This window comes from Phaenicophaeus curvirostris, chromosome 1 (assembly GCF_032191515.1).
Source record: "Phaenicophaeus curvirostris isolate KB17595 chromosome 1, BPBGC_Pcur_1.0, whole genome shotgun sequence".
Lineage (NCBI taxonomy): Eukaryota > Metazoa > Chordata > Aves > Cuculiformes > Cuculidae > Phaenicophaeus > Phaenicophaeus curvirostris.
The window spans coordinates 183,692,907-183,715,879 of NC_091392.1; the positions used below are offsets into that span (position 1 = coordinate 183,692,907).

General features: G+C 39.2%; 1 protein-coding gene across 3 annotated transcripts in view; it reads left to right on the forward strand.

The window, feature by feature from the left end:
- DCLK1 (doublecortin like kinase 1) overlaps positions 1-22,973 on the forward strand; it is a 248,398-nt gene that overhangs the window by 124,883 nt on the left and 100,542 nt on the right. For all 3 annotated transcript variants that reach the window (XM_069882515.1, XM_069882524.1, XM_069882531.1), the window contains one exon: positions 5,611-5,710. In XM_069882515.1, the coding sequence (XP_069738616.1) occupies positions 5,611-5,710 (100 nt within the window). The remainder of the gene's footprint in view (positions 1-5,610; positions 5,711-22,973) is intronic.

The window sequence follows — 22,973 nt, forward strand, 5'->3', positions numbered from 1 at the left end:
ACTTGTGTAAACTTATAAGCTGTCAGGAAAATGCATAGCTGTCACAAGACTTCTTACTGACTGCCAGCGGTAGGTGTCCGTGAAATCAGTTCAAGATCTGATCTAGATATTCCTCCATGAAGTAATAGACAAAAGAGTGGGGAAATAGATAAAATAAGTACTGCTTACACGGCAGTCAGTGGAAAATATAGTTTGGTTAAGGAGGAAGACAGAGGGAAAGTATTAGTGAAGATCATTTTATATCTTTGTAAAAAAAGGACGGCCTTAACTTTATTCGAAATATCAGTTGGTGAGAAAAAAATAGGAGAAAAAAGTAAAACAGAGGTATAATGAGTTCCTTCAACATGTGTAGAACTAAAGTGACCTGCCTAGGAATGAAACATTGAGGCTGAGGGAGCCAAAATCAGCATGAAAAACAGCTCTGTAATTAAATGCATAAAACAACACAAAATTAACAAATCAGAGTCCTAAAATCATGAGTCATTTGAACACTGAGTTTTTTTCAAGGTTAAAGCTTTTTTTTGATGTCTTCTTTACCATCAGGGAAATGTTAATCAAACTTGATGTAAGATTGTTTCAGGTCAAAAAGGCTACTTTAAAATAGCTATAAAACTTCTCAGGTGGCAGGCTGTGGGATGAAGTCTAGAAGGCACTTGCCCCTAACTCTCTTATCTGCCCCCTCCTTTAGGCTGCTCTTTCCACATGAGCCTTCATTACCCTTCTGTCGCTCTTGGTACTTGCTCCTGCCTTTCGGCCTGTGTCTTCTCCTTCCTTTACACCTCACATTTTCCATTTGCAATCACTCATTTATCTTTTTCTTTTCAGAAAACTCCTATGCACACTCATCATTTGAATTCTCCTCCTGCATCTTTTTTTGTTTTACCATCTCCATTTCTTTGTCCTCACTTTTCTTTCCAGCTCTCCAACAGCTGTGGTGCCGGAGGACACCCCCAGCTTGAGGTTTTCTCATTGTTCATCCAAAATAGCTTTCAGCTTTGAGTCTAATTAAGACGTTGTTATTAATTGAGTAAACCAGACATAGACTATCTCCCTTCTCCTTTTCTGTCCAAGAACCCAGCATTGAGCAAATGGTAACAAAAATGTGAAAGTTAGTAATCCTGGTGGTGGTGATGTACTGTGATGGTGCTGTGAGGTATTCCTGAATGCAGGGGAAAATCTGAGTAACTGATTATTTTTTCTTTAAAATTTTCTGAGTCAGTGTTAACTTGATATGTGATCAACTTTAAAACAATAGGAGAGTATTTGACCTGCTGTGACTGACATACGCAAAGAATTTTGTTCTGGGATTTTTTGTGTGTTTGTTTTAAAACATGAATTCAAAAAGGTACCTAAACCTACTATGGTCTGAATACAGTAATTATAAAAGCTGGTTTCATCTGTAACTTTAATTTCATTCTTTTGGAGAAAGGATTCATAGAATCACTAGGTTGGAAAGAACCCACTGGATCATCGAGTCCAATCATTCAATTGATTTAATCCTTCCCTCTGTTGCTCCCTTTTTCCCTCTTCTCCCTCTCCTTCTCTTCCCCTCCATCTTTTTCTGTCTTTTCCCTCAGTCTACCTACCCTCTGTCTCTCCTTCTGCATCTCTTCCACACCACTACTGACTGCTCTTAGATGTGCTGAGAGAATAAAGCCAGGTAATGGCTCTACAAGCTGCTGTTCTTATTCTCAGGTCCTCTATGGTCCAAAACGTAAAGCATAACTTCTCGTATCTTTTGTAGATGTAAGAAAGAGGCTCTCCATAGCAAAGTTCCCAGCTTCAAAGAGGTGAATATTAAGAGCTTGAATGTTTCACACCAGTTCAGGGAACAAGAGGCTCCTCAATAGTTTGGTGATTTCTCATAGAAAAAGAAAGAAAAGTGAAGGTAATCTTTAATGGGCCCGTAGTGTCTGTGCTGTGGTGCAAAGCCAGTCCTGATACTGGACTGGAAGCCGTGGTTGCTGCTCTGCTTTCTCTTCTACGGCTGGGGCCACTCAGCTGCTCTGTGTCATGCTACCCTGGCCACTGTGCCTGGCCTGGCCAGGTCCCTAGGTCCCCTCTGGGCTTCTGGTGAAAGCTCCCCTCTGATGTCTGAGATACGAAAAAGTTGGGGGTTCTTCCTAGGTGGACACCAGTGTCTCCCACTGGAAGGGTATCTGGGATTCTTAAGGTGTTTGCTAGGACAAGGATCTGTGGAAGATACGGGCTTCAGCCTGTACCACTTGCTCAGATGAGTTTAGGCAGGGTAGATTCTTCTGCCTCTCCTCTGTTGGGCATCGAGGATGTAGGGGTCAGCTAGGCTTTTTACATGACTTGCGTGTTGCCCAAAGCCTGTACCTAGCGACAGATTTTTTTTACTGCTGCTTGTTTTCTTTCTCGTGACCAATGCAAAGGATCATGATGCCTGAGACTCCCTGGCCGCTGGTAGTTACTGTTATTTATTCATTGCCCTAAAGAGTGTAGGAGAGACACCATTAACTTTAACTATTACTTCTTTGGTGGAAAGTATTTTGTTTACAAGTGTTACAGTATATTTAGTACCAAGTGTGTGGTAGAGAACATTTATTTTCTCAGTTTCTTTTTACTTAAGGTGTATATTTGACTGCTCCTACATAGATTTTATTTTCCCCTCTGTGACAATTGTCCTGGTGCAAAATTGAAAATAAAAACTTACTTGTGACAAAGAAGAAGATGGATTCTGTGACTTGTAAGCAACAAAAATGTTCAGGGAGGCTTTTCTAATTCACTATTTTAAAAATTGACTCATTTTAAAGCTGAAAAGCAAACTGACCTCTTAAGCAATGGCACCATGCAGTATAGGTGATAAAATTCCTTGATCATCAAAACCATAACTTTTGAGAAGCTGTGTTCTCCAGAATTGAAAACAGGTAATAAATAGCAGGTCCCGTTGATTAGCTGATGACTGAGTGTGAATAGAAAGTACTTGCAGATTCCTCTCTGAAAAAGCAAGGAAAGGGGTGCTGTATGTTTGTTATATGCGTTCTGGAAAGCCCTTCAGCATAACCTTTGAGGAGCATGAGCTGGGGAGTGGAGTGAGCCAGGGGCATGAGACAGAAGGGGTGGAAAGTGCTGCAGAGGAGGAAGCAGACAGTGAAGGACATCTGAAGTCTTCCAATAAGTGATATGAAAAGGTACTGGAAGACTGAAAAGCAGTTATTTCACAGGGGGATGTATTTAGAGGGAACTCGTGCTCTTGCTATGAGCTTTCTAGTAGCTAGAATTCCCAAATTAAAATCTCAGGAGGCAAGAAAACTGCAAGAACTGTATGTAGTTTTACGAAGTAGGAAACTGAGAACATAGGGGAAAGAGGCAAGGTTAAGAACACATTAAATTATAAATGTAAAGTTTAATAAACCCCAAGGATATCTAAGTACAAATTAGTCGACTATTGTGCTAATCCTATTTTCCTTCTTATTTGCATGTAAATTGCACTGATTGAACCTGAGATGCTTTAAATACTGGTGTACTTGAGCCTAGATAGGTGTTGTTACCTTGATTTTAATCTTCTGTTAGGCTTGAATGAAACTCTCTTAACTGTGCAAGGCCAAGCATTTTTTGAGTTTTATTAAATCCGTACAATTTTTTTATTCAAATATGAATTTAACTTTCATTCATGCATGATGCCAAAATAGCTCAACTTTGCACCTAGGATTGCTCATTATTTGTTCAGTTCTACTATTCTGCTTGGTATAAACACAAGCCTAAAGGTTATCACTCCCTAGAAGTGTGGCAAACTTGAAAGGCAAACAGGAAATCAGAGGATTTTTAATGTCATTCTGCAAATTAGTAGTTCGGTGCATGCTGTGGGAGAGGTGGCAATTTCAGAGGAACTTGACTGAAGGGAAGAGAAGTTTGAAGCTTGGTGGGAGTATGGGGTGGGAAGACAGGCAGGCTATGTCTTGTGGACAAAAAAAAATGTGGGAAGTAGATGAGTTTTATATAAAGGTTGCTGAGGCTGATACACTAATAGAACATAAACTGAGTAGGAATATGGTAAAAAGCTCCATCAAATATTTACATTTTTTATGTTGGTGTTCAGGTACTGTGTGGTGTTAAGATGACAGTATTAGTAGGAATAAGGTTGTGGTGGACCTGAATTTAAAATGATGTGCATTACTTAAGGAAAGAGTAATTTTGGGAATGCTTTTGCTTCTTTTGGCGTATGTATTTAATCTACTTTTTGTCTCTAGTTCTCAAGTAGTTTCAATAACAAATCTTACGCCGCAACAATCATGACGTGTACCACTGTTTTTCTTTCTCAGTGTTTTGCTAGCCTAAAGGCTTGTAACTGCTGTAGATGTCAAAGCCCTCAGGCATGTTTCCAGGAAGCACAATAGGAATTTTATAGCCCCTGGACACCAGCTGCTTCAAACTGGGAGATGCTTGTATTTATGCCAAAGTCTGGTATAGTCTGCCTAATTTCATTAGATAATTCTTTCACTTGTGTTTTGGTAGGCTTTAAATGCTGACTTCCCCCTCCTCCCATGGCTTTTTATGTATGGGTTAGTCTGGTTCAGCTGGACTGCTCTCAACTATTTTGTCAGTTTTTAGAAATTCTTTATATGCTGCTTTCCTGTCCAAATGCTGTTGATTTGAAACACCATTTGTGAATTATCTTGTTCGAACATGAGTGCACTACTTATTTACAAAACTTTATATAAATGTTATGTTCATATTTATAAACATTATATAGCCTTTTAAAATCTTCTTGTAAATGTGAAGCAGGAACAGAGCTTATAATATTGTTTACCAAGTGTCTGGTTTTTTAAAGGTACTCTGATACTTAATTTGTTTTTAAAGTTTGTCAAAACTGGATCAGTAAGTCTAAAGTCAGGTTTTCGGAAAGCTAGTGATTTTTCTTTAAGAAGATTAGAAAAAATAATCATATAACTGGGAACATTAAACTGCTAAGTACTGCCTTGTAAACTAAAAGCTGTTGTAAGGAAATCTCATGTATAAATGTAAAACAACACCAACATAGTCCTGACTGTTCATATTTGAGACTAGAAAGGGGTTATTCTTTTACTCGCTATCAAGAAGAATCATCCCTATCTCACCTGGTTTTTCAGCTCGGTGCCTTCAAAGAGGCTTCACATTACTCTGCTGGTGAAGATGAAGATGGTGTCTTGGAGACTCAGTTCACTCATATGAATTTCTTTCCCTGTACAGGAGGTTTTCCTGAAATAGCTAGAATTTAATTCTTCATACAAAGCTGTAACCTCATTCCATGGCAGTCAAAGAATAGAAATGTTGGCTCAAAAGCAAATTAATTATCCCCTAACTGCTGAATGCTACCTTGTGCGTAAACAAAATGTATTTACCTTGTATCCCGTTGATGCATCATGTAATGTATGTGACAGTTACGGTTTTTTGTCTTATCTCTCTCTTCCTGCAGTGTCTATGAAAGTGTTTCTTACTTGTAAGAGGGAGTAGAGCACAGCTTCAAAATTTATCTGGAGATAGAGTATCCCCCATCAAAAGTGAGGAGATTTCGTGCAGATGGAGACAAGGAGGAATGTATTGTTCTTACAATTGTGATGATGAGGTATTTCATACAATGCCTTCCTTTCCTTTTTTCGCTTCCAGGTGCTGTGCCTTCAGGATTTCTTCGGTGACGACGACATTTTTATTGCATGTGGACCAGAAAAGTTCCGTTACCAAGATGATTTCTTGCTGGATGAAAGTGGTAAGAAGATGTATTTTTAAAATGTTTACAACCAAATTAAAAGGGGGGTTTCCATATCATGCTAATTAAGCCAAAACTGTATCACCTAACTTGATTTCAGAAAGAGGATAAATACTTTTATTTTTTAAACCTTGAATACTGAAAATAAGAGCTACCTGAAGCAACAGTAAAGCTTCCAAGGAAAACATGTCTGTCTGTGCAGTGTCAAACTTTACTTCTGCCTGACTTTCATATATACTGCAGGAAATAGTAATGTTTTTAGTGGTATTCCTGTTTTGCAAGGTCTTTCTCAGCATTTTGTCTTTATTTTCCCTTTGAATTTGTTCTGCTTCTTTATCACAATCTTCCCACCTCACAGTTCTTACAACTGAGATTTAGACAATGCTTCACAGGTAGTATGATAAAGGAAAATAGATACAGTTCTGTATGGAAGATAAATATAGTTAAGCAAATGCAGACAAAGTAATCTGAGAAAATCCAGAGAGTTCTCTGTTTTCTCAGAGACTAATACAATAATGTAACCAATGTACATAATCTTCTAAGAAAAATGTGTTTGATATGCAAATACCTTTATTGTTACAAAGAATATTCCTTGGAACCATAATAATAACAAACAAACAAACAACAAACTATAAGCTTTGTGCATTTGGAAAAAAAAAACCAAAAAGAGCTACCATTTAAATTAAGTTTATTTTTGTGTAGAGCAAGAGCCAGCAAAGATTTTATTTCCCTTGCATTTTCTCTTAGTTCAGTGTATGTCTGTAATCCATTGATGTTAACTCCATCTTTTTTTGAAGTATCAAAGGTCTCAAGGAAAGGTGACTGAAAAATCTGTCAGAAAAGAATGTTTTACAGTAGTAACTACTTCATAGTCATCATCTGTGTCTTGTTTAGCTTCACCACTTCATCACGGATTTTGATGCAGATATGCATTCAAAATGAAAGATAGTATAATTATATATCCCTGACTAACCTGTGAAACTGGAAAGCTTCTCGGTTCACCTGAATCCAGACAAATATTCCCATAGCTTGTGTAGCAGAACAAGCTGGCTTCCACAGACCTTACATTGTAAGCTGGAGGATGAATCTGAAAAACGAGGTATCTTTGCTATTGAGCAAGGAAATGACATTTTGTATCAGGCACAGATAGAAGCAAGCACACATTCTGCCTTCCTCTAGAAGACTTCATAATATCAAAATAAAAATCTAATAGTGTGCCAGATTTGCTTTTTGCAATAATGAAATTGATTTAGTTGCCTGTAAGGTAAAATGTACCAACAATGGAAAAGTAGCTTTATCCATCTTTAGGACAGGAATTAGAAAGGTAAGGGGGATGTATTTGGGCAGCAAGGGTGTTTCCTAGATGGCAGTATGACCAGCACAGCCTTACTTGCCTTTAATAGAGGAGAGCCAGGTGGTTGGCTGCATAGTCTGGATTCACTTGTGTCTCTTATCAGAAAGACAACACTGGCAGCTCCCCAGTGTCTCCTCACAGTGAATCCTGTGGCAGTTTTTGAGAGCTGACTCACAGAGAAGTGCTGACAACAGATTTGTCTGAATCGCTTTTTGAAGTATGTAGGTCTTTTTTTGTAGGTCTCCTTTCAAAGTACAGACGTAGCTTGACTCTTCTTAGTCTTTATTTGTCTGATATTTCATCATCTCTTTGAGAAAGCGCTATGTTTCTCTGGAACGTTGGTGCTTAAAACCATATTATGCTGAAAAAAAAAACCAAACCCAAACCTGAAATTCCAGGCTGAAAATACAAGTTTAGCAATTTGTGGTGGTGTTTGCTTTTCTACTAGGTAAAGATTCAGTCAACATTGACTCCAGACTATGTCTCTGATTTCTTTCTCAAGTTACATCAACTCTGCTGTCTATTTTGGGGGAAGTTTGGTGTCAGTAAAGTTGTTTAGGTTGCTTGCCATTAACTTGCTGATGTACTAACTGATCTGGATATAATCGGCCTTCTCTGAGGTAGGAGCAAGATTTATAGAGACAATAAAAAAAACAACCGAGCTTTTAGCTTGTTTTACTTGGCAAATTAAGTTTGTGTGATCACATTGTGTGTTTGTGCATTCCTCATGGTCAATCTAAGAACACTAAAGATATTAGTAAGTACTGTCCAGCTGTGCAAGGCTTGGAAAGCCTGTCTGTGCTTCCCTGAAAAGCAGCTTGAAGCAACACTCTGTTAGTCACTGTCACTACATCCTTCCAATATTTCGCAGTTTCAGCCAAATGATAAGAATAACAGTTAAGGAGTAAACAAAAGCAAAATTTGAAGGTGGGAAGGAAAAGTTGAGAGAATAAACACTTAAACAATCAGGGCTCTGGGCTTTTGAGGATTACTTATTAGGGAGGAGGAATGCCCTTGTTCTGTGGATTGAGTTCCGTACTTCTGATACTAGAGGCAAGCGAGAGACAAATTTTCTAGGACTGGAAATGAACCACCTGGTTTAGGATTCATTTTAGCTAACACCAGATATCAAGAGAGTAGGTACCTGCAAGTGAGCCAGTCCCAGTATAGAATCATAGAATCATAGAATAACCAGGTTGGAAGAGACCCACCGGATCATCGAGTCCAACCATTCTTATCAAACACTAAACCATGCCCCTTAGCACCTCATCCACCCGTGCCTTAAACACCTCCAGGGAAGGTGACTCAACCACCTCCCTGGGCAGCCTGTTCCAGTGCCCAATGACCCTTTCTGTGAAGAATTTTTTCCTAATGTCCAGCCTAAACCTCCCCTGGCGGAGCTTGAGGCCATTCCCTCTTGTCCTGTGCCCTGTCACTTGGGAGAAGAGGCCAGCACCCTCCTCTCTACAACCTCCTTTCAGGTAGTTGTAGACAGCAATGAGGTCTTCCCTCAGCCTCCTCTTCTCCAGGCTAAACAACCCCAGCTCTCTCAGCCGCTCCTCACAAGACCTGTTCTCCAGCCCCTTCACCAGCTTTGTTGCTCTTCTCTGGACTCGCTCCAGAGCCTCAACATCCTTCTTGTGGTGAGGGGCCCAGAACTGAACACGGTATTCAAGGAGCTGTCTCACCAGTGCCAAGTACGGAGGGAGAATAACCTCCCTGGACCTGCTGGCCACACCGTTTCTGATACAAGCCAAGATGCCATTGGCCTTCTTGGCCACCTGGGCACACTGCTGGCTCATGTTCAGTCGCTGTCAACCAACACCCCCAGGTCCCTCTCCTCCAGGCAGCTTTCTAGACAGACTTCTCCTAGTCTGTAGCGCTGCATAGGGTTGTTGTGCCCCAAGTGCAGGACCCGGCATTTGGCCTTGTTAAACCTCATGCCATTGGACTCAGCCCAGCGGTCCAGCCTGTTCAGATCCCTTTGCAGAGCCTCCCTACCCTCCAACAGATCGACACTTCCACCCAGCTTAGTGTCGTCCGCAAACTTGCTAAGGGTGCACTCGATGCCTTCATCCAGGTCATTGATAAAGACATTGAACAGGGCTGGAGCCAGCACTGAGCCCTGGGGAACCCCACTTGTCACTGGCCTCCAGCTGGATTTTGCACCATTTCCCACCACTCTCCGGGCCCGGCCATCCAACCCGTTTTCCACCCAGGAGAGTGTGCGCCTGTCCAGGCCAGAGGCTGACAGTTTCTCAAGCAGAATGCTGTGAGAAACTGTGTCAAAGGCTTTACTGAAGTCCAGGAAGACCACATCCACAGCCTTTCCCTCATCCAGCAGCCGAGTCACTTTGTCATAGAAGGCAATCAGGTTAGTTTGGCAAGACCTGCCTTTTGTGAACCCAGTTCACAAGTAGAGTTTTTTCCCAGTAAATACATCGTTGACAAGGTAGATGGTAGATGTTTAATTGGCTCATTTGAAAGTGGACGTTTAGAACAGTTTATGTGAATTATGCTCCAGAAATGTCTGGATACTTTTGTGAAGGCATCTATATGCCTGTTTTAGCTGTTCTTATATACATTTTATGTCTCTAAAGTTGTTGAAAAAAATTTCAGCATGAGATTAATTCTTCCCCAACAGAAAGGAGAAATATAAAGACTCATCAATCTACACTATTTCTAGTCATCTTTCTTTGTCCTGCTCCCATGGCTAACACCTTCTAAAAGCCATAAAATCAGAAATTTAGAAAAAGCAGTCTAGAAGTCAGTGACTCAATTTCCCAGTCTAAGTGTGGGATGAACATCCCCCTTTTTAATTTCTGATGTACTTGTCTAACATGGCCCTTTATCACCTCTGACGAGGAGGAATCTGTAACCTTCTGAGACATTCTGTGCACTCCTTGCTGTTTATTAACTATCTTACCACAGGTTCTCTTGCTATAAAGGAGCCCCATTGCTGCTTATTCTTATCTACTGTGAACATGGAAAACAGATGATTCCTTTCTCTTTGAAGAATCTATGAACTTCCATGAGCTTCATGAATTTTATCTGCTTTAGGATGAACAATTAGTTCAGCCTTTCATTGTTTTGACTTCAGGCTTAAACCTGTACTTGAAGGAGGGAATGTGCTTCTTCTTTGTATCATCTCCTTTCTTTATGTCTTTCAGGAAGCAGTATTGCATGTTCCCTTGGCAATCAGTTACGAAAAGTTAGGTAATTAGGTATCCATCAAAAAGCAAAACAAGCAGTCAGCACTGTACACTGCAGTTTGTTCTCTCTTCCTTGATGTACAGATGGTTTTCATATTAAGCATGCTATTTATCACATAAAATACAGAATCAATATGTACCATCCACATCATAATTCCTAGCAATAGTCTCTGTATCTGACCTAACTGATAGATGCAATAGCCACACACACTTCCATCAAGAGAACTGCAGATGGGACGTGAAGGTGCATGGGAATGCCCATAAAATTAAGAAGTAAATACTCGTTGTTTGTCAAGCGTCAGTGGTGATGCTGTTTTCATAGAAGGTTTCTGTGGGAAATGTAAGCACAAAAACATTGTACTAATGAAGCACAGATTACATCAGCCAGCTTGTAAGAAGTAAAATTCCTCAGCGTGGAATATGGCAGTGGGCTGTTTCAGGCATTGTTAGCTTGCAGTTCTGGACACTTTCCCAGAAATCCCAGATTTCCTTTAACCGACGGTGGTTTGATTTTCAAAGAAGAGAAGTCAACAGGATGGTTTTCTATAGCCCTCAGCTGCTTGTTGGCAGAGATTAGAGTTTAAGGGCCAGGCTCACAAAAATATTTGCAATAAGCTATTATTTAGGCACCTAAATAGGATTGGGCAATGTAAATAACTCATGGGACTGGTCTTAAATGAGAACATCTCCTTGGCATATATGGATATTTCTTTCTTAGCACTGTAAAATATGAGAGTTTTTGAGGCTATCAATATCAGACTTAATTTATAAAAATATATATTTTTTTTTTTTCCATATTAGTTAATGCTGGCTGAGTGCTTTGGAAGCCTAGAAATCGCACAATCCTAAATATGACAGACTTCATCACATATTGAGATGCATCATGTAAAAAGGCTGCAATCTTGGTTGACCAAAGCCAGTGTCTGCTTCCAAGCAGAGCACAACCAGTGTAGGTTGTCTGGATGTGAAAACAACTGCAGATCACTTGTCAAAAGCACATATGACTGTTATGGAAACAATGATGAGAATGACTCTCTTCTAGGGGAAAATTAAGATTGGAATTTTTGAAACCTAATTTCATTCTGACTTTTCTGGCCTGTGTTAGTCCTTAGTTCAGCATCTCTGTGCCAGCAGTGTTACTGCTTCATCTTGCCAGCAGCAGACAGTTTGCCAGGAAACTCTGAGTCCTGTAGCATCTGCACACGTGCGTGTGTGCATGGAGACATGCACACGCGTCTGATTCAGTAACGGCAGTTAAGGTCAGAAGTACCATGTTTATCCCTGTTAATAACTGTCAGGTTTCTGTAACATCCTATACTCTGTTCCTTCCTAAAAGAGGGAGGAAGGGGAAATGGGTTATAGTCCTCGTCTACCCTGATTTATAGGACAGAGACTGATGTGTTAAGCAGCTTTTGCCTGGGCTTAGGAGCAGAGAGCATGCTGACTGACTTAGTCTGCTCTCATCAAAACCTCGTGCTTTGGCAATTGGAAAGTAGTGGTGGGTTCTGGGGACTTTGAGATATAACTTTGCTTTCAACAGAGGCATAAATATATAGTGTTCCAGTGCAGTGTGATATTTTCAAATGTCATCAGCTCCTGGGCCTTGGAGACAAATATTCTGTGTACAAGGCAGAAACAAACGAAGGAAGGAGGGACTGTTCCTCTGGCTGTGTGTACCATTTAGACTAATGATTCAGAAAAGGCAAAAAGAAAGAAACTGTTTTTCCTGTGGCTATGCATCCAGTGCCCCCTTTATTTTCCTACTCCAAACCTCCAGTTTCCTCTCCACCCTCCCATCGTGCCTCATATACTTGCACGGTACCTTCAGTTCCCTTATGTTTGGTGTGCTGCTGCTTGTCCATCTCCCTATCATCACAGTAATGATGTTAACAGGGTCTCTCCTTTAACCAGCAGTGTGACAGTTTCACAGCTTTCCCCAAACTGATATGAATATCCCCTGTATCCAGCCTCATTGGAAGTATTTCCCTCCCTCAGCTCTGGCTGCATGGAAGTTCAGCCATATGGTGACTTGCTTCTTTGTGTTGTGTTAAACTCTTAAGAGGAGAATGCTGATCTGCAGTTAAATACTAAGAACAGGCCATTAGCGTGATCAAGTGGCTGTTAATACAGTATCATGTGGTGTTCATTAAATGAAAGTAAAATGTAGTAAAAAAAAAAAGTGAAATGTAGTAAAGTTGGAGTCAAATGAACTCTATACATGAAGAGTGTATTCACAGAACTTCATTATTTTCTGTGCAGGATTTCTCTTTTAATATTTTGCCTTTTTTTATAGATATGTTCTTTATTCTGTAAGCCCATTTCTTTATCTGTTGTCTGCAAGCTATTTGCTTTAAATATTCTCTACTCTGTCTCACAGATCTACTTCTTTGAAACATTGCTGCTTGCCTTTCTGCCTGAGCATCTCTAGAAGTGAAAGTTTGGTCACTTAAATCATAAATCTTTGCTCCCCCTGGCTGGCAGATTTATGGATATGAATAAGGACAATAGAGGTTTCAAAAAGGTTGCATATGTATTTTCCTGTCCAGATTTACACTCTCTCCACTTTCCCTTTCCCCACTTCCTCATCGTGCATGCATGTACATTTGTATAGTTATCACTTTTCATCAATGTTGCTATGAAAAAGTTGCCTGTATGTATAACCACAAAAAATCACGATCACTTAAAACATATAAAACAGTCTCTCATTGGAACCAGCCAAACAATAAGGCTGCAGCTATTTCACTCTGCTCATTTAACCAAATGTTCTTCAATATGTTTTCTGCAGTATTTGCTTTCTCTGATGACTATTAAAAATAGTATGAATGAAACACCATCCAGTAAATTAGAAATGGTGGAAATTCCCACTTCATTTGCGTAAGGAGTGTTGAGTGTGCATATTCCTTCAATACTTCTCCATGGTAAAGTTGATTTTGGATATAAAAATACTAAAAACTTTGGGTCCAAAAATGTAAAGCATTCCTCAATAATATATACATACAAATGAAATGGCATTTTTATTGGGAATTTATTATATAAAACTTCAGTTTGATTCAAATAAAAAAAAATATTATTAAACATTATCGGTATTATTATCGGTATTATCGTAGAACTGGAATCATTAGGGTTGGAAAGGACCTTTAAGATCATCCACTTCCAACTCCCCTGCCATGGGCAGGAACATCCCACTAGATCAGGTTACCCAATGACCCACCCAACCTGGCCTTAAAAACCTCCAGGGATGGGCATCCACAGCCTCCTTTGGTAACCTATTCCAGTGTCTCACCACTCTTATGGTGAAGAAATTCTTCCTAATGTCTAATCTAAATCTGCCCCTCTCCAGTTTATACCCCTTCCCCCTAGTCCTATCAGCACAAGCCTTTACGAACAGTCCCTCTCCAGCCTTCTTGTAGGTCCCCTTCAGATACTGGAATGTCACTATAAATTCACCTTGGAGCCTTCTTTTCTCCAGGCTGAACAAGCCCAACTCTCTCAGCCTGTCCTCTATAGAAGGTGCTCCAGCACTCGGATCATCTTTATAGCCCTCCTGGACCCATTCCAACAGCTCCATATCCTTCCTACATTGAGGATTCCAGAACTGGACACAGTATTCCAGATGAGGTCTCACATGAGAGCAGTAGAGGGGCAGAATCACTTCCCTTGACCTGCTGGCCACTCTTTTTTGATGCAGCCCAGGATACGGTTGGCCTTCTGGGCTGCGAGCGCACATTGCTGGCTCATGTGGAGCTTCTCATTGAACAGCACCCCCAAGTCCTTCTCTGCAGGGCAGCTCTCAATCACATCATCCCCCATTGTGTACTGAAAAGGATCACCCCAAGCCAGGTGCAGGATTTTGCACTTGGTCTTTTTGAACCTCATGAGGTTCTCACAGGCCCACTTCTCCAGCCTGTCCAGGTCTCTCTGGATGACATCTTGTCCTTCTGGTGTAGCAACTGCACCACTCAGCTTGGTGTTGTCTGCAAACTTCCTGAAGGTGCACTCAATTTCGCTGTCAATATCATTGACGAAGATGTTCAACAGCACCAGTCCCAGTATGGACCCCTGAGGGACACCACTTGTCATGGATCTCCATCTGGACTTTGAGCCATTGACCACTACTCTTTGAATATGACCATCCAACCAGTTTCTTATCCACTGTGCCATCCACCCATCAAATCCATATCGCTCCAATTTAGAGAGGAGGATGTTGTGGAGGACTGTGTCAAAGGCTTTACAGAAGTCTAGATAGATCACATCCATCGGTCTACCCACGTCCGCTGCTGCGGTTACCCCGTCGTAGAAGGCCACTAAGTTGGTCATACAGGATTTGTCCCTGGTGAAGCTGTGCTGGCTACCATTAATCACCTCCATGTCCTGCTTCAACATAGCTCCTAGGAGGATCTGTTCCATGATCTTCCCAAGTGCAGAGGTGAGGCTGACAGGTTGGTAGTTCCCAGGATCATTTTTTCTGCCCTTTTTAAAAATGGGCACAACATTACCCTTCTTCCAGTCACCAGGGACTTCTCCCAGTTGCCATGACTTTTCGAATACCATGGAGAGAGTGGCTTGGCAACCACATATGCACCTCGAATACTGTGTTCAGTTCTGGACCCCTTAACACAATCAAAATGTTGAGGTTCTGGAGCATGTCCAGAGAAGAGCAACAAAGCTGGTGAAGGGGCTGGAGAATAAGTCCTGTGAGGAGTGGCTGAAGGTGCTGAGATTGTTTAGCCTAGAGAAAAGGAGGCTGAGGGGAGACCTTATTGCTCTCTGTAACTATCTGAAAGGAGGTTGTAGAGAGGAGGGTGCTGGCCTCTTCTCTGAAGTGACAGGGGACAGGACAAGGGGGAATGGCCTCAAGCTCCACCAGGGAAGGTTCAGGCTCGACATCAGAAAAAAAAATTTCACAGAAGGGGTCATTGGGTACTGTAATTGGCTGCCCAGGGAGGTGGTTGAGTCACGATCCCTGGAGGTATTTAAAAGAGGGGTGTATGATATGCTGAGGGACATGGTTTAGCGGTCAATAGGAGTGGTTGGACTCGGTGATCCTGGAGGTGTTTTACAGCCTAGTGATTCTGTGATTCTGTGATCTGCCAATTATCTTAATGTGCTGGGAGTTTTACTCATAATAGGTGGTATTAATATATAGTTAATAACATAGTAGACAGAACTTTATTGGGTTTGTGTAGGATGATATTTTTGCTCTTTCATTTTATTTTTGTGTTGTGATTTCTTGTACTGAATCTTGCCAGGGGAATGTTTCACTTAATCAGATTGGTTTAAGAGAAAAATTTTTTTCTTGCAACACATTTTAATTTAGTTTCCCAAACTGTGAACATCTCAGTTGTGTATTCAAATGCAAAGTGTGCTACTCCGATTTTTATAACCAGTTTTATAAACAAACTTTCAGTTCTGGGGACGTAACACAGGAATTTGGCAGACATAGAAAGGTAGATCTTGCTATTTACGTTCTTAATTTGATTGTCTCATACCTTTTCTTTCATGGCAGTTGCTATATATTATGCCTTTGAGCTTACAGTTTTACAGCCTTTAAGTCCTTAGTTTGTATAATACCCCATTAAAGACCACAGGTTGGGTTTTGAGCTTGTGTGTTCAGTCTATATCTTCAGATGATAGCTTGGTGAAATGGAATGTACAGTGTTGGTAATCTAGGCAAGTATATTTGTGTATGTTTGCAGATCCTTTCTGATGTTAGAAACTATTAGAATCTGATCTGTTTCTGAAAAGAAGTACCCTGTAGTCCTAATACAGGAGATCCTTTGGGTGAGATTTGAGTTTACTCCAGTTATTATGAGTTTGTATGACACAGCTTCAAGATGAGTAGTTCTTGTAGCGTCAGTCCTTGTTTATTCAATTAGAAAACCTGAACAAACTGTGCTTGCTGTCTGCTAAACTGATATGCCTTGGAGACCCGCTTGTTTATGGGATGGTATGGTTGTATCAGAGAAATATTTGTACTGAGATTAGACTCTACTCATCGTCAGTAGAATTGGACAGACTTGTTGATTTTGACCACTGTAATTTTCTGCTTCTCAATACAGGCCCTAGATACAGGCCTTCTTAGATACAGGCCCTAAACCTGGAGTTTCATCATGTCTCGAGTAAGTGCCAGAGTAATGCCAGAGCTATCTACAGATCCTCTTATACAGGCAAAATATTTTGGAAGGGGAATAATTCTTCAAAACCAGAGTTCGTTATATTTTTAAAAGCAGAAACTTTCTGAAGGCATATGAGGAAAATGTATTCATCCTTAACATTCATTAAAAGCCTTTTTTAAAAAAAATCTTATCAAACACAAACCTCAGTACAGCCACCGAGAGAGAATCAAAACCAACCTGGATAATATTTCAAAGTGGTAAAATCAGAAACTGAGTACATCAGAGATAGGTATTCATATTTATATACTCATACATATTTAGTGAGATGCTGTGTGTACAGACACAAATATGTCAAGTATAAAGTGTTTTACCATCCTGCTCATACAGCCAGTTGAAGACCTCCATATAACAGCTGTGTTGGTCTGCACCGCAAAGCTGATTATACACAATATGTGCTGCCATAGTAGATCAGTGGTGTTATTTTCAAAACACAACCTACAGAAATTTCCCAGTGAAAAATCTGAGTGTTACCTGATGCCTCAGGTTGCTTCTGTGAATAGTCACCTTCAAATAAACTTTTCATAGCAAAACTCCCTGCAGGAGGACTGGATGCTAATATTATGCATAAAGTAATCTAAGGCTGAGTAATCATGTTGCCATGGAATTGAGTACCTGTAGGTGGTAGGTCATGGAGTTGTCATTTGGATTCTTTTATTCTTCAGTCAGAGCTTTTCTTTGAAATTTTATTCTAGGGGAATTGTAACACTTGGCATTTTTTTTCATTTGAAAGAAAATCTTCTAGGGAGTTAAAATTTATTCAGGCAAGAAGGGAGCTAACCTGAGATCCCATTCTTTTAATTGAAGGTCAAGAAATGTTTTTGGAAGATTGATAATTATTCCTGATAGAGTGGATACAAAGAAATTTAACTTGCTTAGTTTTTCCTGTTACTCTGGAATAGGAAAGAGAAAATTTTCACATCTCCTTAGAACTGTTAAGATTGTCTAGCAAAAATAGGAAGACAACTTTCAGAGAAGGCGGTTGCTGATGAAGTTTCTGAAGAACAAATTTGATTAAGCTTTTTAAAAAATTTTCTTTCTTTAACTTTACATGTTCTTCCTGTTTTGCCAATTCTTATTAATGTCTACAGAATAGGTGGCTTGAGAAAATGCAATAAACTAATTTTTGCATGGGAATTGCAGTACTGCAGGGCTTGGAGATTGGATATATGCTTTTCTGCTTAAAAAAATAATTGGGGAACCATGGGGAGTACACACCAGGGAGCTTAACTTTGGAATCTAATAAATTCCTTGAAAATGTCATTAAAAATAAAATTCTTAAATTCATATGCAAGCATTTAATAATAAGGCTAGACATACATAACTAAAACAGGACTGATTTTTTTTTTTTTAACCGTTTTGGGTAGGACCATTCTCCTGAGATTCTGCTAGCATTCTACTGGAATCACAGCTCAGATTGGATGCAGACAGCTGTGTAGTTTTTACTAGCAGAAGAAATAGTAGCATATTATGAGAAGCTTTAAACTTTCAAGATGCAGATTAGAGACAAAATACTGCTAATACTAACTGGAAACTTTTATTCCATTTAGATTTAGTGCTGTTAACAATAATAATAATAGTAATAGTAATAATAATAATAGTATAGAAGAGCTGTCTTAGAGCATTAGATGTTGTAATCATATGTTGTTTTCATCTGTGTTGAATAGAAGATAAAAGAAAATCAACAGTCCAGCATTTATTATTTTTTTTATATTAAGAGACAACACTTTGAAAAATCAAGAAAATTAGTGAGTAAATAGTTTGAGGACTTTGCATCTGTCCAAAGTACGTTGATAAAGATCCAAACTCAACTGGCAGAAAATGGAAAGCCTAAAAAGTATTGGTCAGTAAAGAAGTCTATGCCAAAACCAAGATATAAAAATGTTTACATTATCACATTTGCTAAAATTATGCTGATTTTTACCTTACAAAAGGAGTTAAATTAGATAAAGTTTTTAGCCAGAGGAGGAGATTGAAAAAACTGAACTGAAGTCATGATGCAGAGTAGTACTGACAGATCTACTCTTTTAATATTTTGGCCTCTGTAGTCAGAAAAAAAAATTAAATATATAATCGAGAAAAGAACCTTGTCTCATCAGAAGCTTTGGAGAAATTAAAATTTGTATCCCAAAGAAGAATGTGGAAGTTAAGGCAATTGCAAGATGAATCACGTTGTGCAAGACCTGTCACTGTTTAGGAAAAAGTAAGGTTGACTACTCGAATAAAATAACAGAAATTAATGCTATGCGCTTTCCTGTAAAGCAAAAGAAGCTGGTATTAGTAAAGCTTGTCTGTCATCTCTTTACTGATCTGATTTCCCATACTCAATAGAGTCTTTGAATTGTCAGATAGAACATCAGCCTTATGAACAAACTCCTCTGTAAATTTCTAAACACTCCTCTGAACAATATCTGAAGTATGCTGTGATATACAGAATGAAAGATGGTTTCATGGGCTATTTCCAGCCTAACATGCATTTTCAATCTTTAATTATTTAAACTTTCTCAGAAGAAAAAAAAATAAAAAGTCATCAGGACAATACACCCCTCAGTACGTGTTGTGGTGTTAGCAGATGTCTTAGTAAAGCCACATTTTCCAGATATCCTGCTGTGAGGCCATTGCCAAGATGATTCAACCTGTTTACTTTAGTTTTATCTAAATAATTATAGCAAAACTTAATTGCCTGAACCAGATAGCATTCAAGGAGAACCCATTAATATTAGAGGCAAAAGCTGCCTGGGGATTTTAAATTACAGACTGTCCTGGAATCCTTGATATTTTTTAACTTAGGAAGCTAATTTTTGGATTTTCTGTTGATAGGCAAAGTAATGTTGCGGTAAGTCCACTGCAACAGTAACTCTGTGGAGGTAGAACAAGCAAAAATGTGGGTGGGCCAGCAATTGTATATGCCTATAGGTGGCTGGCAGATTTTGATGCTTACATTGCAGCACAGCTCAATGTCCAAGGCATGTGTGTCCAGGTGTGAATGTCTATTTAATGTCAGTGTATAAAGGTGTTTTGCTTTAGTAAAAGTGCTGTAGTTAATTGTTTGGTGCATGAGGATTTTGTCTGTAAAATTATACTATTGAGGGGCTCTGTATCGTAACAAGTTTGTGTGTATCTCCAGTTTTGCCCTTTTCCTATATCCATTTGTAGACTCCTAAGGCTCTGGTTGATTTGGTATTTCTTTTATGCTGCAGCTCAATATTTTTTCTTGTATGTATGGAAATTTGATAATAACATTCAAAATCATTAATATTTGACGTTGTAGGCATTCTTTTTGTTAAGGGCATGCCAAGTGATGTTGGTTTAAATAGCCATTACAGTACCAAGTGATTTTATTTCTTCAGACATCACTTTATGGGATTCTTCATTAAAAATTGCTGCCTAAGAGCTTTCAATACTTTTATTGTAGGCAAGTTTGAGGCATTAGCTACAAAAAATGAAAAAAATCAGTCTGTAATATTCTGAATTTCCTGAGATATGTTAAAGAACTTTCTTTACTGCAAGAGACCCAATGCGTGCCTGTTTAACTTTCTTTAAAACCAAACCTTCAGCTTGTATTTAAAAGTGAACAAAAATATGGTTGTTATAATCCCTTCTGTATTTTTTTCCAACAATGTTTTGAAAGTTTCATCTCCTTTTCCCACCCATTACAAGCAGTTTACATCTACTTACATGTTCCTTGCCAGCCAAAATCAAATTCAGACCAGTTACAGAGGTCTGAATTAGGAATAACTATGTTCTTTAGGGAATTCTGTGATTTGCGATTGGTGAAATGAACTAATTTTGGATACAGTTTTTCACAGTGAAGACACAAGAATTCTGTGAATTTCCTTCCCCTCTCTCCCCCTCCCCATGAAATAACACACTGTTTTAGATATCGGGGTGGATGATGTTTGGTAAAGGACAAGATGAGAGGAAAATCTGCAAGAAATGCAAAGTAAACGTGCCAGCAATTTCATCAGTATGAAGTATTGTAGGTACATAGCAACATAGCACAGAATAACCCACGTTTTTAACAGGGTTCTAAGATACCTGATATTCTTGGCATGGACAAATCTATAATTAGCCTAAAACCCTACACATTGATTGAGCTATAATGGGTGCCAAAACCAATGACTTCCTGCTAGGCTAAAATAGTCTGCTTCTTACTGGCCATAGTCCATATTTTCCACCTCCAAAACAAGTGTTCTGATATTTTGCATGCAGGAATGCAAGAGTCATGAAACTGAAGAGGTAGGAAGCAAGAAGGAGCACGTATCTACAGTTTGCAGTATCTTTATCCACCATCATTTATAAGCAATACTACACAGACATTAAACCTTAATTGTTGTCTGTTTAAGGTTGTGTTGTAATTACCAGGTAATGGAACAAGGCACCATTGTAGGCGGTCTTGCTCAATTGTACTGTCCCCGCTGACTGGGACAGCCATGTCCCATGTCACTTTTTCACCTCGATGGAACTTGTCTTGGATCTGTGAATCCACTTAGAGTGAAGGACCCTTAAAAATTGGAAATTGTACACATAGTCCAGAAATCTGTTGCTGATAATTTGAAGAAACTTGTGCCCAAGCACTGAAAAAAGAGAGTACTATGAGTGAAAACCTAATGCAAATAGTGTGCTGTTACTCCTTTTCTATTTTATGCTATCTAAATATATACCTTTCTTTTCATCTCCCCATTTATGCCTAGGATTTCTAGAGTCCAGGTAGGTTGAAAGATGTAGTTTACATTTACATTTCAGAATTTTTGGACACTGATGGTATGTGGCCTTTCTCAGAGAGATACAATTCTTGCTGCATTGCGTTTGTGTTTGGTAACTGGTCTGAAGAATGAAGTAACTTTGGAAGGAGTGAAGGCCTTTGTCAGTTAGTCTCGGGGTTGAGAATTTCATAAAGTGATTGTAGAGCTGATGTATCAGCAGAATGTTTACACAGGAGCCATGGTTACTCATGAGCTCTGATGCTGAGAGTCTTATCAGTTAGCATGTGTCTGAACTCCAGAACTGTGCTAAAAAGTTTTCAATCATATCAAGTGCCCAAGGATTTGTGGAAAACATGCCAGGGGTGGGAGGGGTTGCTTTGATCCTTTTCCTGGATCCTCTGTTAAACATAACCTTCTTAGCCCCAGAGTTTGGTTCTAGCTGAGCCCAAATTGGCCAACTCCTGTTGCAGAAGTGACACTATCATTTTCTAGCTAGAACAAGAAGTTCCTCAATGCTGTGTATTTCTGTGTTGTGTTAGAGGTTAATTCAATGAATAGCTTTGTTATGAGATTTTGCATTCTCTGGATTTTTATTGCATTGAACTCTAATGGAATTTGCATTCCATTGTGCTGTAATGGCTTTCATGTTTAGGATAGGATATCAAGTATTTCCTTTTCTTACTTTTACGATGTCATAATTTCCAAATTTGAATTTGATCCAAGTGCTTATTGTGGATTTGGGACTCAAAGATGACCAGCACATATTGATGGAGATACAGCTGTATATAGCGGGCATTGCTTCTAGTACAGAGGTACAATAGGACTTCTTAGAGTTGTTTAAAGGTAACTGGAATTTATCAGTACAGTGCAAAATAGAAATCTTTGTGAACTCTAGTGGGATATTCATAAATATTTTGGATATAAAGAGAAGGACAAAGACTTCTAGCCTGTGACTGTAACAGGTTATTTCATTCAAGATCTAATACATGAAATTACAGAATATGAAGGATCACAAGAGAGACTTTGCAGATTATTGTTTGTTGCAGTCCCTTTCACACCATTCATTAGGAATGAATTTTGAGTGAATTCATGATACTGGAAATAGATGTTGTAGAAATAGGAGACTTGAATAAGAAGGTTCTGTGGTTGTTATCAAGAAGAGAGAGACATATATGTTGTCAGCTGCTTCAGGGGATGTTCAACCTGTCAGCAGCTCTCAGTTTCTGAGATGAAAGCTCTATGGGTGTTTACTTGTTCAAATGATATTGTCACAGTTGGGCGTAAGTGAGGTTTCCTTTTTAAAGCACATAGGCTCCATTAAACTATAGGATTTCATTAGCTTTGGGGATTTTTTGCACTTTGGGGACAGTTTTTCCTGCATAGTATAGAGCAGCAGCCTTTTTCTTCTAGCAAAAGAGTAATCTGCAAGATTTCCAAGAATATTTGCATTCTCATAACTGATGTTTCTAATTATTGGTGCTATATACTGAAGAAAATTTGTGTAACTCCTGTTGCTGTCCCTGAATATTGACATAACTACATTTTTTTGATTTATCATTGGAACATATGAGAGGGATGCACCTTCTCCAAGCTCTCAAATGAACGGCAAAGGAACAGCTTTGTCTGATGTATAGTAAATTGGTATATCTATGTTTTCATATTAGCTCTTTATACAGTGTTTACATATTTGAATGGAACAACTCCCAGTTTGCAATAATACATAAAGTTGTTCAAGAAATAATAGAATAAAATAATTCAGTCGGAACGGTAAGAACACTTCTGTTTTCATAAGAAGCCGAGCTTCTGAAGCATGTTTTC